The sequence below is a fragment of the Notothenia rossii genome (genome assembly GCF_949606895.1).
Source record: "Notothenia rossii genome assembly, chromosome: 8".
Classification (NCBI taxonomy): Eukaryota; Metazoa; Chordata; class Actinopteri; order Perciformes; family Nototheniidae; genus Notothenia; species Notothenia rossii.
In genome coordinates, this window is record NC_136906.1 from 81687665 (window position 1) to 81702479 (window position 14815).

General features: G+C 40.7%; 1 protein-coding gene across 2 annotated transcripts; it reads left to right on the plus strand.

Moving 5' to 3' along the window:
• The first annotated feature begins 2036 nt into the window (after positions 1 to 2036).
• Positions 2037 to 4036, plus strand: LOC307016998 (uncharacterized protein). 2 transcript variants are annotated; one of them, XM_079646414.1, is made up of 2 exons: positions 2037 to 3195; positions 3409 to 4036. In XM_079646414.1, the coding sequence occupies exons 1-2, from the start codon at positions 3058 to 3060 to the stop codon at positions 3730 to 3732; spliced, it is 462 nt and encodes a 153-aa protein (XP_079502540.1). In that variant the 5' UTR covers positions 2037 to 3057; the 3' UTR covers positions 3733 to 4036. The 2 variants fall into 2 exon arrangements, with proteins under 2 accessions (XP_079502540.1, XP_079502541.1); XM_079646415.1 differs by having other exon boundaries at positions 2037 to 3135.
• The last annotated feature ends 10779 nt before the right edge of the window (positions 4037 to 14815 follow it).

Genomic DNA, 14815 nt, shown 5'->3' on the forward strand with positions numbered 1-14815 from the left:
TCACACATTTTCTCCATTTCTCTGAGGGCTTTTCAGTTTTGACACCATATGAAGACGACGATCCAAAATGTTATCGCAGTATAGTGGTATTTCTATTTCTGTGTTGGTCCCTGAAGGCAGCACCGTTTATAATAAGCCATTTTGAATCATTGCAGAAAATAATCTCAACGTTTATGATTCTTACACGTTTAAGTTTAGCAGGATAATCTCCACATATTAACACCACTTTATGATTTATGAAGTAAAAAGCTAATGTTGGGCTATAAAGGAACTACAGCACAGTCACATGACTTCACCACCGCTAAGCTAAAGGAGGCTAATGTTGGGCTATAGAGGAACTACAGCACGGTCACATGACTTCACCACCGCTAAGCTAAAGGTGGCTAATGTTGGGCTATAAAGGAACTACAGCACGGTCACATGACTTCAAGTCACCACCGCTAAGCTAAAGGTGGCTAATGTTGGGCTATAGAGGAACTACAGCACGGTCACATGACTTCACCACCGCTAAGCTAAAGGTGGCTAATGTTGGGCTATAAAGGAACTACAGCACGGTCACATGACTTCACCACCGCTAAGCTAAAGGAGGCTAATGTTGGGCTATAAAGGAACTACAGCACGGTCACATGACTTCACCACAGCTAAGCTAAAGGAGGCTAATGTTGGGCTATAAAGGAACTACAGCACGGTCACATGACTTCACGTCGCCACCGCTAAGCTAAAGGCGGCTAATGTTGTACATGATGGCGTTAAGTCGTGTCATTTAGACATTTGTTAGTAACAACAGACCTAAGGTGGTGAAGAAAGTAAACTTTGTTTTGTCCATTTGCAGACATTTTCAAATATAAAGAAATATGTGTTGAAATTCATCTTTTGAATGAAGTGTTGTGCAGCTGCAGATATACTCCAGCCTGGTTGTAAAATCCTTGTGATGCAGATCCTCCACCATAATCATTAATTTCCTGTAATATCATGAATCGTATCCTAATCACAATTTCAGAATGATCACAATTGGATATTTTCCCAAGCTGTGCAGCCTTAGTGTGAATCACATATTTGCTGACTTTATGAAAAATATACCTCCCTATAGAGGAGTTTTCATAATATTGTACCGTCTTCTTTACCATGTTTTTGTGCTGTTTTTAATAAAAACAATTCCTCTTCTGGCTGTATTTTATATTACGATATATCAGACCGAGAAATCCTTTATTCATCACACAGCAGGGACATTATTAAAGCCAGTGGTGTAAAGTCAGTAGGTTTACTCAGGTATTTGTACTTTACTTGAGTATTTCCATGGTATGCTACTTTGTACTTCTACTCCACTACAATTCAGAGGTAAATGGTGAACTTTTACTCCACTAAATGTATTAATAATGCATTTAGTTATATATTTGCCTTTTAATATATTTTACATTTGTATTATTTTAATTATTAATGTGTTATTATAATTATTATAGTGTTTTCAATTTCTGAAAAACACTTCCCCCTACTGGCTAAATTACAATATTACACTTAAACCAGCCTTCATCCGGGTCTTTTGGTCACCTGATCAAAACACGGAAGTAGGTTTTTTGAATTTCTCCTGATACATCCATGGAGAAAACCTGCTCGAAAAGTCGACAAAACGTCCACTTTCTAAGGATTTATGAGCTGTTTTCCAGGTGTTTTAACGTTTCTACGTGACAAGATATAAACGGATGTTTGTGTCCGTTTGTAACGTCAAACTGTGGTTATTGGTTGTTATAAAAACAATTCAAGATCTATTTTTAAAGCCCCAAATCACAAAACAGGCTTTTCCCAGTAGCTTTACAGAATAACAACCATAGATGACAAGACAATTGTGGTATTTGATGTTCTACATATGTTTTATAATCATTATTATAAATGAAATAACAAGTAACTTAATCTGTAAAATACATGTAGGGGAGTAAATAGTGCAAATGTGGGGGTTTAAAATGTAGTATAGTAGAAGTGTAGAGTAGTACAGAATGATAATACTCTTTGTTACGTTCCCTCCTGGACTAGGGGTACAAAGGAAAGTAGCAAAATATAAAATAACCGGTGAGAGAAAAAAGGAGAGGAGACTGATTGTGAAGCCACAAGATGGTCTTTTAATTACTAAAAGAAAAAGAGGGCTCACCAGCCAATTTGCAAACTTACGACAAACCAAAACAACTTTCTCATAACAGAAAGCGACCACAGTAAATCACAACGCTACTCAGATATTCGACAAGTTGCACGTCTCACGTAGACAGCAACACGACACTGCTGCACAGATCATCCACTGCCATCCATGCAGCTCACAGGAGAAGGAGAGAGAGACTGCAGCCTTCCTCAGGTCCTTCATGGAGGCCCTGATTGGGGATTGGGAGCACCTGAGGGAGAGGCTGAGCCTGGAGGGAGACAATCAGGGGAGAGAGACCCACACACCTCCACACAAGCAGCCACTACGGCACTTAACACTCTTACAAGTACGTCCAATGTGTACTTAAATACAGTAAATGTACTTGGTTACTTTACACCTCTGCTTTTCCTTTTGACCCCAGTAGTTATTGTCATTATGATTCCTCAGGAGCTGCAAGGCAAGGCCAGTTTATTTATACAGCACCTTTCCACATAAGACAATTCAAAGTGCTTTACAAAAGACATTAAGAGCATAGAACACATCAGAAACATTAAAAAGCAAAGATAACAAAACATGAATAACAGGTACATGAATAAAAGTTGCAGTGTGAGATGTGAATAGTTCAATTTAAAGTAGAGGTAAAAAGAAAAGCCTTCAGCCTGGATTTAAAAGTAGTCAGAGTTGCAGCGGACCTGCAGGTTTCTGGGAGTTTGTTCCAGATATTTGGAAATATCCCTCACCAAATCCTCACATCCCTCCACCCCTAGTCTTCCCGTGAAGTTATAGTTCTTTTGACACTTTTCTAACCTTTTTATATTCCTTTCATCCCCAGACAACACATTGTCCCTGTTTTACTGTTACCCGATCCCATCTTTGACCTTTAAACCCCCCGCAGGTGATGGAGAAGGTGTTTCACTGTGCGGGTCGTCATGGTTACGCTGTGGAGGTTTCCCCCTTCTTCCCCCACAGAGTCGCCTGCGCTGCGGCTCAGCACTACGGCATCACCGGTGAGGAGGAACTCATTCATACTTCATATATCCATCCTGTTGTCCTCGAGTTACTACTGTGTGAGTTACAGTTAATATTGTGTGTGTGTGTGTGTGTGTGTGTGTGTGTACCAGTCTGTCTGTAGGCGTGTCTGCTCTGATTAGATGATGTCACTCAGGTGTGTGATTAAATGTCACACTTTAGTTTTTCTTTCTGCAAGTTTAGGAATAAATAATGTGTTGTGTATTACAGCACATTTTAAACACTCAAAATGTCTTTAATGTTTGTTTTAGCCGGAAGCAACAAGAAGCACAACCACTTCAAGAAGAGCGGAAGATGAACCTCAGCCTAATGTTGTGAGTATTCTGAATGTGGCCAAGACCAGAGAGATGGCCACTGATTTCAGGAGGGTGAGGACGTCTCCTCTACCCCTGTGCATTCTGGGAGAGGATGTGGCTGTTGCGGAGGACTACAAATACCTGGGAGTGCACTTAGACAACGGGCTGAGCTGGAGGATCAACACTGACGCTGTGCACAAGAAGGAGATGACTAGACTCTATTTTCTGAGGAAGCTGAGATCCTTCCACGTGTGCAGCAAGATGCTGGAGATCTTCTAGACCAGGCCTATTCAAATGGTGGCCCGCGGGCCAGATGCGGCCCAGAACCAACTCCCGAGTGGCCCAGCCTCCCGTAGCCAAATTCCTACACTAGTACAGACCATGAACGCAACACTCCGCGTTGCATAGAAACCACCAAACCACAACGCAGCACGTTTTTTGAAAGTGCATCTAGTGGTGCTAGTAACGGTGGTCCTATGATAGCAACTCTAAAACATGTCTCTCTCAACTCTGAAGCGTAAACAGAGACAAAACGGTCATTGATCTTGTGGAGCAGATCCAAGTCAAGCTGGACCTTTTCGCGACCGACTTGTAACGGGTCGGATGCTGCATTTTCCGACGCTCCCCAAACACATCACATCTCCGGCACAAATCAAGGATGTGATGACAGATTTCATTGCGAGGTTGAAAGAGAACTTTTCCGGTCGATTGGATGGACTTGCTCTGCCCACAGAGGTGATGGGCTTTGCCAGAGACCCCTTCACTGTTGCAATAGAGGGGGACGTATCAACCAGAGAAAAGGAAGTGGTCCCCTGCATCGACAAGGGGAAATATACAATGGAACTTATTGACATGCAGCGCACTAACGGGCCAGCGAAGTTTTGGAGTGATGTCAACAAACAGCAGTTCCCTAACGTACAGAAAGTAGCGATCTGTGTGCTCAGTATCTTTGGATCAACAATGGATACACATGTGAATCAAGCTTTTCACACATGAACTCAATCAAAAGTAGCACTCGCTGCTCCCTGACTGACAGCACTCTTCACCAATGTCTTAGGATTGCATTGACATCCTATGAGCCACAAATCACTGCTCTTGTTCAAAACAAAAAATGTCCCTTCTCCCATTGAGAAAGTCAGCGATGACCAATCACAAATGAGGTGATAGTAAGCACCTAGTTTACTATAGTAGACGTGTTGTGTAGTATTCATTCATATAGTTACCCGTATCCCTGTTATGGGTTTGTGCACTGAAGGGTTTGACAGTTCTTTCTGTATTCATTTAAGTGCACTTTGTAATGTGTCTGGGTCAAATGTGACCAAAACGGATGATTTCTTTTGTTATTACTTGAAAAGTGAAAAAATAGTATTGCTACAGTACTACCTCTTTGTGTTGCATTGGAGCTCTTTAGCTGTTTGTTTTGGATGTGAGGACATTTATTAGGACTGCTATTATTGGATTCAGTAAATGCACTTTTTGATGTGCCTGGTTCAAAAAACATAACCTGAATATTTGACTTCTAAAGCAAACACATGTAATGCTAACACTGTGCACTTTTTTTCAGATTCTGTTAAATTAATGCTAATTAGTTGTGTTTTTATGCACTTTTTGACCTACCTTTGTTACAGTAGATGAACAATGAATAAAAATTGCATGTTTTTCATCGCAGTAATATGTGTTGGTTTAAAATGTGTCACTATCCGCTTTTTACAGGCCACTGAATGTCTGGCCCAGCTCAATTTTGTAGTTATAAAATCTGGCCCAACTGAATGTGTAGTTGAATAGCCCTGTAGTCTGTTGTGGCCAGTGCACTCTTCTTTGCTGCGGTCTGCTGGGGGGGGGGGGGGGGCAGCATCAGAGCCGGTGACACCAGCAGGATCAATAAACTGATCAGGAAAGCTGGGTCTGTCATCGGCATCAAGCTGGACCCGTTTGAAGCTGTGGAGGAGAGGAGGACACTGAACAGGCTGTTGTCCATCATGGATAACCCCACCCCCCCTCTCCACCTGCAGCTGGACAGACAGATACCCCCCCCCCCCCCCCTCTCCACCTGCAGCTGGACAGTCAACGGAGCTCCTTCTCCAACAGACTGCTGAAGCTCCGCTGTGCCATAACTCTGTAAAACAAATCACCTCTGGCTGGAAGATAACTCTCTCCACCACGTTGTACATTTTACACATATATAATCTGTTCAATATTGAATATTTACATTAATATTCCACATGCCGTATGTCCGTTATATTTATGTATGTATATTATATATATATATCCTAAAATATATATATATTTTTTAATTAGCATAATCTACATAAACAGTTAAATATTCACTTAAATTTCAATTTTCAGTTCTTCAACACCAAACTTCCTATACAGCATCGATGGAGGGTCAGACACATTACCAAAGAAAATGAGCATGTTAGGACGATAAATATTGCCGCCGTCAATCAAAACGTACTCGCAAAAAGGCGGGGCTTAGAAAGAAATGCTCATAACTCATCAACAATGTATCCAAACATCACAGATTTTGGTTAATAGGTTCAGTCTGTCTTGGGGAATAGGCACACCAAAGCATTTTCATTTTTGGCTATAGGGGACGCCAAAAACACCACCAATTTATAACTCAAGAGCGTATGGACGAATATTTTATTTTATTTTTTTACACATATTCTCGGGGTGATTACAAACTCAGATTTAAAGTGTTAAAACAAATTCAGAATGTGGGCGTGGCCTATACAATTTTTTAAAATTGCGATAGCATAAAATAAGCTTCGGACGCAAAACTTGGGACACACGTCAGAGCCCACGACCTTTTCGAGAATGTAAAAAAAACACCGAATTTTTCAAAAAAACTGCTCACTTGCGCCCCCTATTGTGCGGTAGTCACATATAGTTTCTCAGAACTTCACGAATTTTGGCACAAACATTCTTCATGGAGATGCGGACATATTTGTAAATAGATTCCATTAGCCCCGCCCCCCAGGAAGTCGGCCATTTTGAAGAATGTGCGTTTTTCATGCATTTTCAGCACATTCTTGCGAACTCCTCCTAGGGGAATGATCAGAAAAATTCCAATGCAGGACAAGTTCAGCCTCTATCCAATATGATACTTAATTGCGGAGCACATTTTAGAAAAATCACTCGTGGAGGTCGTAAGCTAACAGCGATTACACAATTTGACGATTTACATGGCGCAAATTGCTCCAAAATGCTCGCATATAGTTTTTCCGATATTCACGCAACACTGTATTCACATTGCTATTATGATTGCACACATATTTCAAATTGCTTTTAATTAGCCCCGCCCCCCAGAAAGCTGGCCATTTTGAAAAATGTGCGTTTTTCATGCATTTTAAGCACATGTCTGCTAATTCCTTTTAGGGAAAAGATAAGAAAAATTCCAATCTAGGACAACTTAAGCGCATATCCAATGTGATGCTATATTGAAAAGGAATAGTTGTTCGCTCGAACGGGGAGCTCGTAAGCTAACGGAGAATGTACAGTGTTTGACGATTACATCAATCCAAACTACTATATTTCCATTTTTGGAATAATATTTACAAAGTCACACCGTTAACTCCGAATGACCTGACATTTTGCACACGTATTTCGGTGGACCTACTCTACATATTATCTCCTTGAACCCCTAAGCTCCGCCTACTTCATTTGTTTGAAATTAGCATAATTTTAAAAATAGTGAAATATTACCTTAAATTTCAATGTTTTCTTTTTCAACGCCAAACTTAGTATACAGCATCGGTGGAGGGTCAGACACATTACCGTAGAAAATGAGCATGTTCAGTCGATAAATATGGCCATCATTAATCTAAACCTGTTTGCAAAAAGACGGGGCTTAGAAATAAATGCTCATAACTGGTTAGGGTTTAGGGTTATGATTACCCCTAACCCACACACACACACCGGCTCTGCTTGCGGCAAATTCAATTACAACAGGCACCTATACACTCCACAACACACACCTACTGACTGTACAACACACACATACAGCTTCTAAAGCATGATGTATATCAGGCTACAGCCCTTGTATATTTTATAATGTGAAGCACTATATGGTTTCATGAAAAAGATCTACTGTTTACTTGTAGATATCTACTAAAGCATACAAATAAAGTGTGTAATGTAGGCCTGTTACATATATTATTGCTTTTCTCACTGTAAACATCGCGTCTGAATGAAACCAGTTGTATCAAAAAAATATACCCTAACATCCAGGGGAGATGTGATTAGTGAGTAAACAAACGGTAAAGGGCAGAAAGTCAGAGAGACTCCTCTCTCCTCTGCATCAGTGGACCCTCGGTTCTAGCTCCTCCAAATCAGTGTATCCTCGGTTACGGCTCCTCCAGACAGCCTCCTCGATAATCGATCCTTGACGAGCCTTTAGAGAAATTGGTTTTCCTTCGAGACGGCGCGCCGACTTCCGTTTCCGGGTCGCTGCCGGAGGACCTGGGATTCCGGGACGCAAAAAATTAGAGAAATGACAAACGGCTCATTTCCGACTCGCGCGCGTCTGCTTGACGCCGGGACGACCGGCTGCCCTCCCCGACAGGTGCACGGACGCGAGGGCCCGCTCATCACTGCGCGCGACCGCAGTTTTAATTTTCTTTATTTTTCTTGCTTATTTCTAATTTATTGTAAAATGCCTTGTCCCTTATGCTGCTGTAACTAAAACATGTTTCCCAAATTGGGATCAATAAAGTACCATCTTATCTTATTTGCATGTGGAATGTCACTAACAAATGAGAGCATCATATGGCTTTTCATATTAAATCCTTTATCTCGGTGGTACCCAGGAAGGTCTATGATGGTGTTACTAGGAGAGCCCAATATCATTTGAGGTGGTACTCTGTGTAAAAAGTTTGAGAAACACTGGCCATCTCACTTGCTCTATGTCACTCATACACTTGAATAAACATGTCAATGTTTATTCAAGTGTATTCAAGTGTATGTTTGCTGGAAAATCTGTAAACATTGAATCAATTCAACTTAGCATCGGCAGCAAACCTTGTGTATATTAATATAAACCCTTCAATATGTTATATAGAAATAATCTTTCAAGTATATTTACCCATTTGGAACACAGCAAACAATCCAGAGGACCACCAGTGCATTGCTTGAAATGGATTTCGCTTTGGAGAGACAAAAAAAGGCGCAGCGCCATCTAGTGGCCTTATTGAGAACAGGCTTAACAAAGGCATCACCTGAAAGCTTACTTTCTGCTCTTTCAATAGGTTGGCTCAGTTTGTCTTTACCATGAACTGTCACAGAGATATTCAACGAGAAAGAGAATGATGGCATCTGACCAGACAGAATGTTTGACTTTTTTTCATACAGGGGTTGCATTGTTTGGACCCTCACTGTAGCTTTCCAGTAGCCAGTTGACCGGGTTGTTCACCCAGGCTGTGATCCCTGAAGGTCCTAGATATCATTTCTGGTGGACAGCCTTTTACAACATTCCATGTCTGATTTCCTAAAAAAGTGGGTTTTGCCCCCTGGGTACTAACTGTATTCAGCTGGCGTTACATTTGAAAAATGTTTTTTTAACGATAAAATTGTTACTCTTAGAAACAAAATTAATGACCTCTTGCCTTTGACCAGAATAGTGTTATCACAACACGTTCTCACTCTCAACCCGTCACATATTGACGGTCGGTCAGGGCCCCTCCCCGTCACTATATTAGGTACAGGGTACCCCTTGGAAGTCAGTTTTCAACGGGCAGGGCGTCCCATAGACCTTCATAGACCTCCCATAGCGTTGATAATAGACGCCATGAGAACGCTCCCCGGCAAATGCTACCCCGACGATCCGTTGTTATTGTAATTATATTTAAAAACATTTTAGAAGGCCTCACGAAATACTTTAATGTAAATTTAAATTTAAATGTGAAGGGATGTGTGTAATGTGGTGATTATTATTCACCCGCGGATCTATGGGTTGGGGTATTGTTCCGCACGGACATTATAGTTAAGCGGACTTCCTGTTGATGTGAAATCCAAAAACATTTATTTAAAAATAAAATAATAGTTTATTCCGAGTGTTCTTGCTTTTCTCTTTGAAAGTCATCACATAACGGCATTGTAATACACGGTTCGGCTGCATTACATATTACACATCTGCCGTAGTTCTCTATTTATAGAGCCCTGATGAGAAGACTTCTAGACAAACAGGAAGAACTGCCGCCGAAACTGAAAATGTGACGTGGATCATAAATATATCAGCAATTAAACAACATCTTCAATTTCTCTTCACACAACACGTCTTGTTACGTGCCGCAGTTGGTGCTCGTGTGCTTTTGTGTGGGGGTCTCTCTCTCTCCCTCTGATTGTCTCCAGGTGCAGCCTCTCCCCAGGTGCTCCCAATCCCCAATCAGGGCCTCCATAAAGGACCTGAGGAAAGCTGCAGTCGTTCTCTCCTTCTCCTCTGGCTGCATGTGTGCAGCCTGTGTTACGTGCTGTAGTGTAGTGTCTCTGTGTGAGGCCTAGTTTAACCTGTGTACTGCTAATTGTTAGGAGATGTGCTCCAGTGTTTCTTTGTGTATTGTTTTATGTTAGTCACTTTCTTTTGAAAGAAAGTTGTCCTTAGTTAATTAAGTTTTGTTTTTGCAGTTTGGCTGGTGAGCCTCTTTACTTTTTTATTAATTAAAATCTCACTTTGTGTATTCAGCATTCAGTTTCCTCTCCTCTTTCTCTCGGCCGGTAGTTGTGTGTTGTTACTTCCCTTTGTACCCCCTAGATTTAGAAGGGAACGTAACAGTCTCCTTGCAGTATCAATACTAATTCGGCTGACTTTTATATTTGATCCAATTGGTATATTTACACCATAACGGTGCACAGCTGATAGAAAGGGACACCTGGTGGTTAAAGCACGTTATTGAAATGTATTGTTTTTATTATTAGATATTAATTGGAGACACAGACAGACAAACTAATAAGGCTTTATTTAAACATTAAAGAATACTTTAGGTTAAGGTCTTATTTTGAATAAGAAAAAAGCTTTGGGGGTATAAACATTAAGCCTGACAAAGTACTAATATATTGCTTTCCTGCAATGTTGACTACTGTATGTTTAAGCACTTATTTTAACTGATATTATACATATGTATTATACTCTTATAAGATGTATGTAGATAGAATAAGAAATGTGCAGAATGACAGTTTAATGGTGGAGGTATGCACACATATTGATAGATGTCTTGTGATGCACTGTTGAGGAACCTGCGACCCAAGTTCTTCATCTCCGACCTCGTCAGGTATTGAAAAATCAATAAATAAAGAACACAGAATTTGTGTGATTATACTAAATGATTTACAAAAAAACACCACTGCATATTTACAACTGTTACACATGCTGATGTAACGCAAATGTTTCCAACTTGGGATCAATAAAGTATATCTCATCTCTTTAGACTCCACTTCCAGAGATAGAATTACTAACAAAGCACTTATATACTAATAAAGGGCTGGCTTATCTAAAGCCAGTTGAGTAGCACTTGAAATGTTTGGCTCTATGAAACCTGATGTACTTATATGATTCTGTTTTCTTCAAGGTTGTATCTTCCTGGTCGAACGCACTTATTGTAATTCGCTTTGGATAAAAGCCTCAGCTAAATGTAAAGTAATGTAAGATGATCGATGGTTCTGCCAGATGTGCCTCTGAACCTTGACAAGTGCATGTTTCAGGCTTATCAATGAACAACAGGAGGGGTCACAGACATAAGAGCAGCTGTTAAATAAAGCTCTTCTGACCTTAGCTGGCATGTGGGTATATATTAATGCTGCCCATTATGGGCACAAGCAATTTCACCTATTTATTAATGATATGTTTTAAATGTGAGTGTTTCCTATCCCCTAAACCTCCAGGGATGTTCACAGTTTAATACTGGCAACTTCTTATTATGGGAAATACGAAAATGTATTTTAAAACTACAACTCCCAGTAGAGACGTGCCATAGGTAGAGAACATGTTGCGAAACACAATAGCCAGCATGTGTACTTCTGGGGACGGGGTGGGGTAGGGGGGGACGGGGTGAACCCGTTCAAACCAGTTTTGGACAGTCTGCCGTGGTTCCATCCCATTTCAAAGTGCTGTTCGATGCTCGGCGTAACCCTCGGAGCAGACTCTCCAATCGCAGAGCTTGAGGACTATCACAGGGTTTGTCAAGAAGCGGAGAGAATACTTACTTCCGGGTGTAATATTCTCTAAAGCAAATGAGCTGCTCCGACCCTCGGTCCTGACGGACTCCAACTTGTGTTTATTAATCAAACAAATAAATAAACACAAGGATAATGATGTGTTATTGTTGAGTAGATAACAGTGTGGTTTAGAAAAGAATACAAAATTAGAAGGAACAAACGATGAAATAATACAGATTTCAGTTTTCTGAGCCCCTACTCTCCCCATAACTGACGGCAACAAAAGTCCTACATTATTCAATTAAAATAAAGAAGTAAAAACAATAAGTGTGGCTTGATATTGAGTTAAAGGTTGATAAACGCTGTGAGAATGGATCTGCAGAGAGCATTTCGCCGCAATCCCGACTCCTCTATTACCAACGTTCAGGGAGCTCTATGCAAGTCAATGGGACGCCCTGCCCATTGAAAACTGACTTCCAAGGGGTACCCTGTCCGTAATAGAGTGACGGGGAGGGGCCCTGACCGTCCGTCAATATGTGACGGGTTGGGAGTGAAACGTGTTGGTTATCAACAGCTCCCGGAAACGTAAGTTCTAATATTACACTAGATAGTAAACTAGAATGCTTTTCAGCCATAAACCTTGAACAATTAAATTCAATGATTCTCTCTTCTAAACCATCAACGTGTATCTTAGACCCGATTCCAACTAAGCTGTTAAAAGAAGTTTTTCCATTAATTAGCACTTCTTTATTAAATATTATGAATATGTCTTTATTATCAGGCTATGTTCCACAATCATTCAAAGTAGCAGTGATAAAACCGCTTCTTAAAAAGCATAACCTCGATCCAGAGGTTTTAGCCAACTATAGACCTATTTCTAATCTCCCGTTCCTTTCAAAGATTCATGAGAAAGCAGTCGCAAAACAGCTGTGTGATTACTTAAAACACTATGATTTATTTGAAGATGTTCAGTCTGGCTTTAGAACACAACATAGCACAGAGACAGCTCTGGTTAAAGTCACTAATGACCTTCTAATAGCCTCAGACAAGGGACTTGTCTCTATTCTTGTCTTGCTCGATCTTAGTGCTGCATTTGATACTATCGACCATGATATCCTATTGCAAAGACTAGAGCACTTAGTTGGCATACAGGGAACTGCTTTAGGCTGGTTTAGGTCCTATCTATCTGAACGCTCTCAGTTTGTACGTGTCAACGATGAATCTTCCATGCAAACCGAAGTTAGCCATGGAGTGCCACAGGGCTCAGTGCTTGGACCTATTTTGTTCACCCTATATATGCTTCCGTTAGGCAATATTATAAGGAATCATTCTGTAAACTTTCATTGTTATGCGGATGATACTCAACTATATTTATCAATCAAGCCTGATGAAATTAATCATTTAAATAAAATTCAAGACTGCCTCAAGGACTTAAAAACGTGGATGACCTTACATTTTTTGATGTTAAACACGACCAAAACTAAAGTTATTGTACTTGGCCCGAAGAATCTACGAAACAAATTATCTAAAGATATACTAAGTATGGATGACAATAATTTGGCCTCCAGTGAGACTGTAAGGAATCTTGGTGTTATATTTGATCAGGATTTATCCTTTAACACCCACATAAAATCCATTTCAAGGACCGCCTACTTCCATCTACGTAACATTGCAAAAATCAGGCATATCTTGCCTCAAAACGATGCAGAGAAACTAGTTCATGCATTTGTTACTTCTAGGCTGGATTATTGTAACTCCTTATTATCAGGGTGTACCAAGAAGTCAGTCAAGTCGCTTCAGCTGATTCAAAATGCTGCAGCTCGTGTACTAACCAGAGTTAGGAAAAGGGACCACATTACTCCTGTTCTGGCTGCCTTACACTGGCTCCCTATAGAACACAGGATAGAATTTAAAATTCTTCTTCTCGCCTACAAAGCCCTTAATGGGCAGGCGCCATCTTACCTTAAAGAACTCATTATACCCTACTGTCCTACTAGGGCATTGCGTTCCAAGAATGCAGGGTTGTTGGTTGTTCCTAGAGTCTCTAAAAGTACAATGGGAGCCAGAGCCTTTTCTTATCAAGCTCCACTTTTGTGGAATCAGCTTCCAGTTTGTGTTCGGACGGCAGACACCCTATCCATTTTTAAGAGTGCGCTTAAGACCTTCCTTTTTGATAAAGCTTATAGTTAGGGCTGATTAGATTCAGCCCCTAGTTTTGCTGATATAGGCTTAGTTTGTCGGGGGACATCTTACTTCTTCCTTCTCTCTGTCTATACCTGTGTACTCTCATGTTCCGATTAACCCAGCTTCCCCAAATGTCTTTCTTTTTGGTGTCTATATACGCCGGGATCCGGAGTCATGGATGATCCTGCGGTCCTGTTGCTGTGGTCCTGGATGGATATCCTCGTGGATTCATCTTCCTATTATGCATTTCCAAGCATTTGGACTACCTACGTTGCAAAGGTATTATCTTTTCAATTTACACACGACATCTATTGCACGTCTGTCCGTCCTGGGAGAGGGATCCCTCCTCTGTTGCTCTCCCTGAGGTTTCTCCCATGTTCCCCTTTAAACTGTGGGTTTTCTCTGGAAGTTTTTCCTTGTACGATGTGAGGGTCTAAGGACAGAGGGTCTAAGGACAGAGGGTCTAAGGACAGAGGCTCTGAGGACAGAGGGTCTGAGGACAGAGGGTCTAAGGACAGAGGGTGTCGTATTGTCATACTGATATTCTGTACAAACTGTGAAGTCCACTGAGACAAATGTAAAATTTGTGATATTGGGCTATATAAATAAACATTGATTGATTGAAAAACGAGTAATCTGATTACAGTTACTTTAGTAAACCTGAAGTGAATACATTTTGGAATACTTATTGGAATTATTGGTGGAAAAGATTCCTCACAAAATGTAATATTCATTACCGGCAGAACTGTGTGCACACTGCACAGCGCTGCTGTCTGTGAGGCCCCGCCCCCGCACGCAGATGAGAGAGAGAGATCTCTTTTAAAATATATTGAAAGTTAGAAACGGAGATGGTTAGATCAAATGTGCAAGATAAAGTTTATGTAGCATTTCTTTATTGTCGAAATGATGACATTTCATAACGGGATCAAATCAAAGTGAATGGCCTGCTGCTGCAGAATGCATGGGGCAAGTGACTGGAAACAGTTTTAAAAGTTATTACATCGTTTCAGATAATAAATAATAATGATAA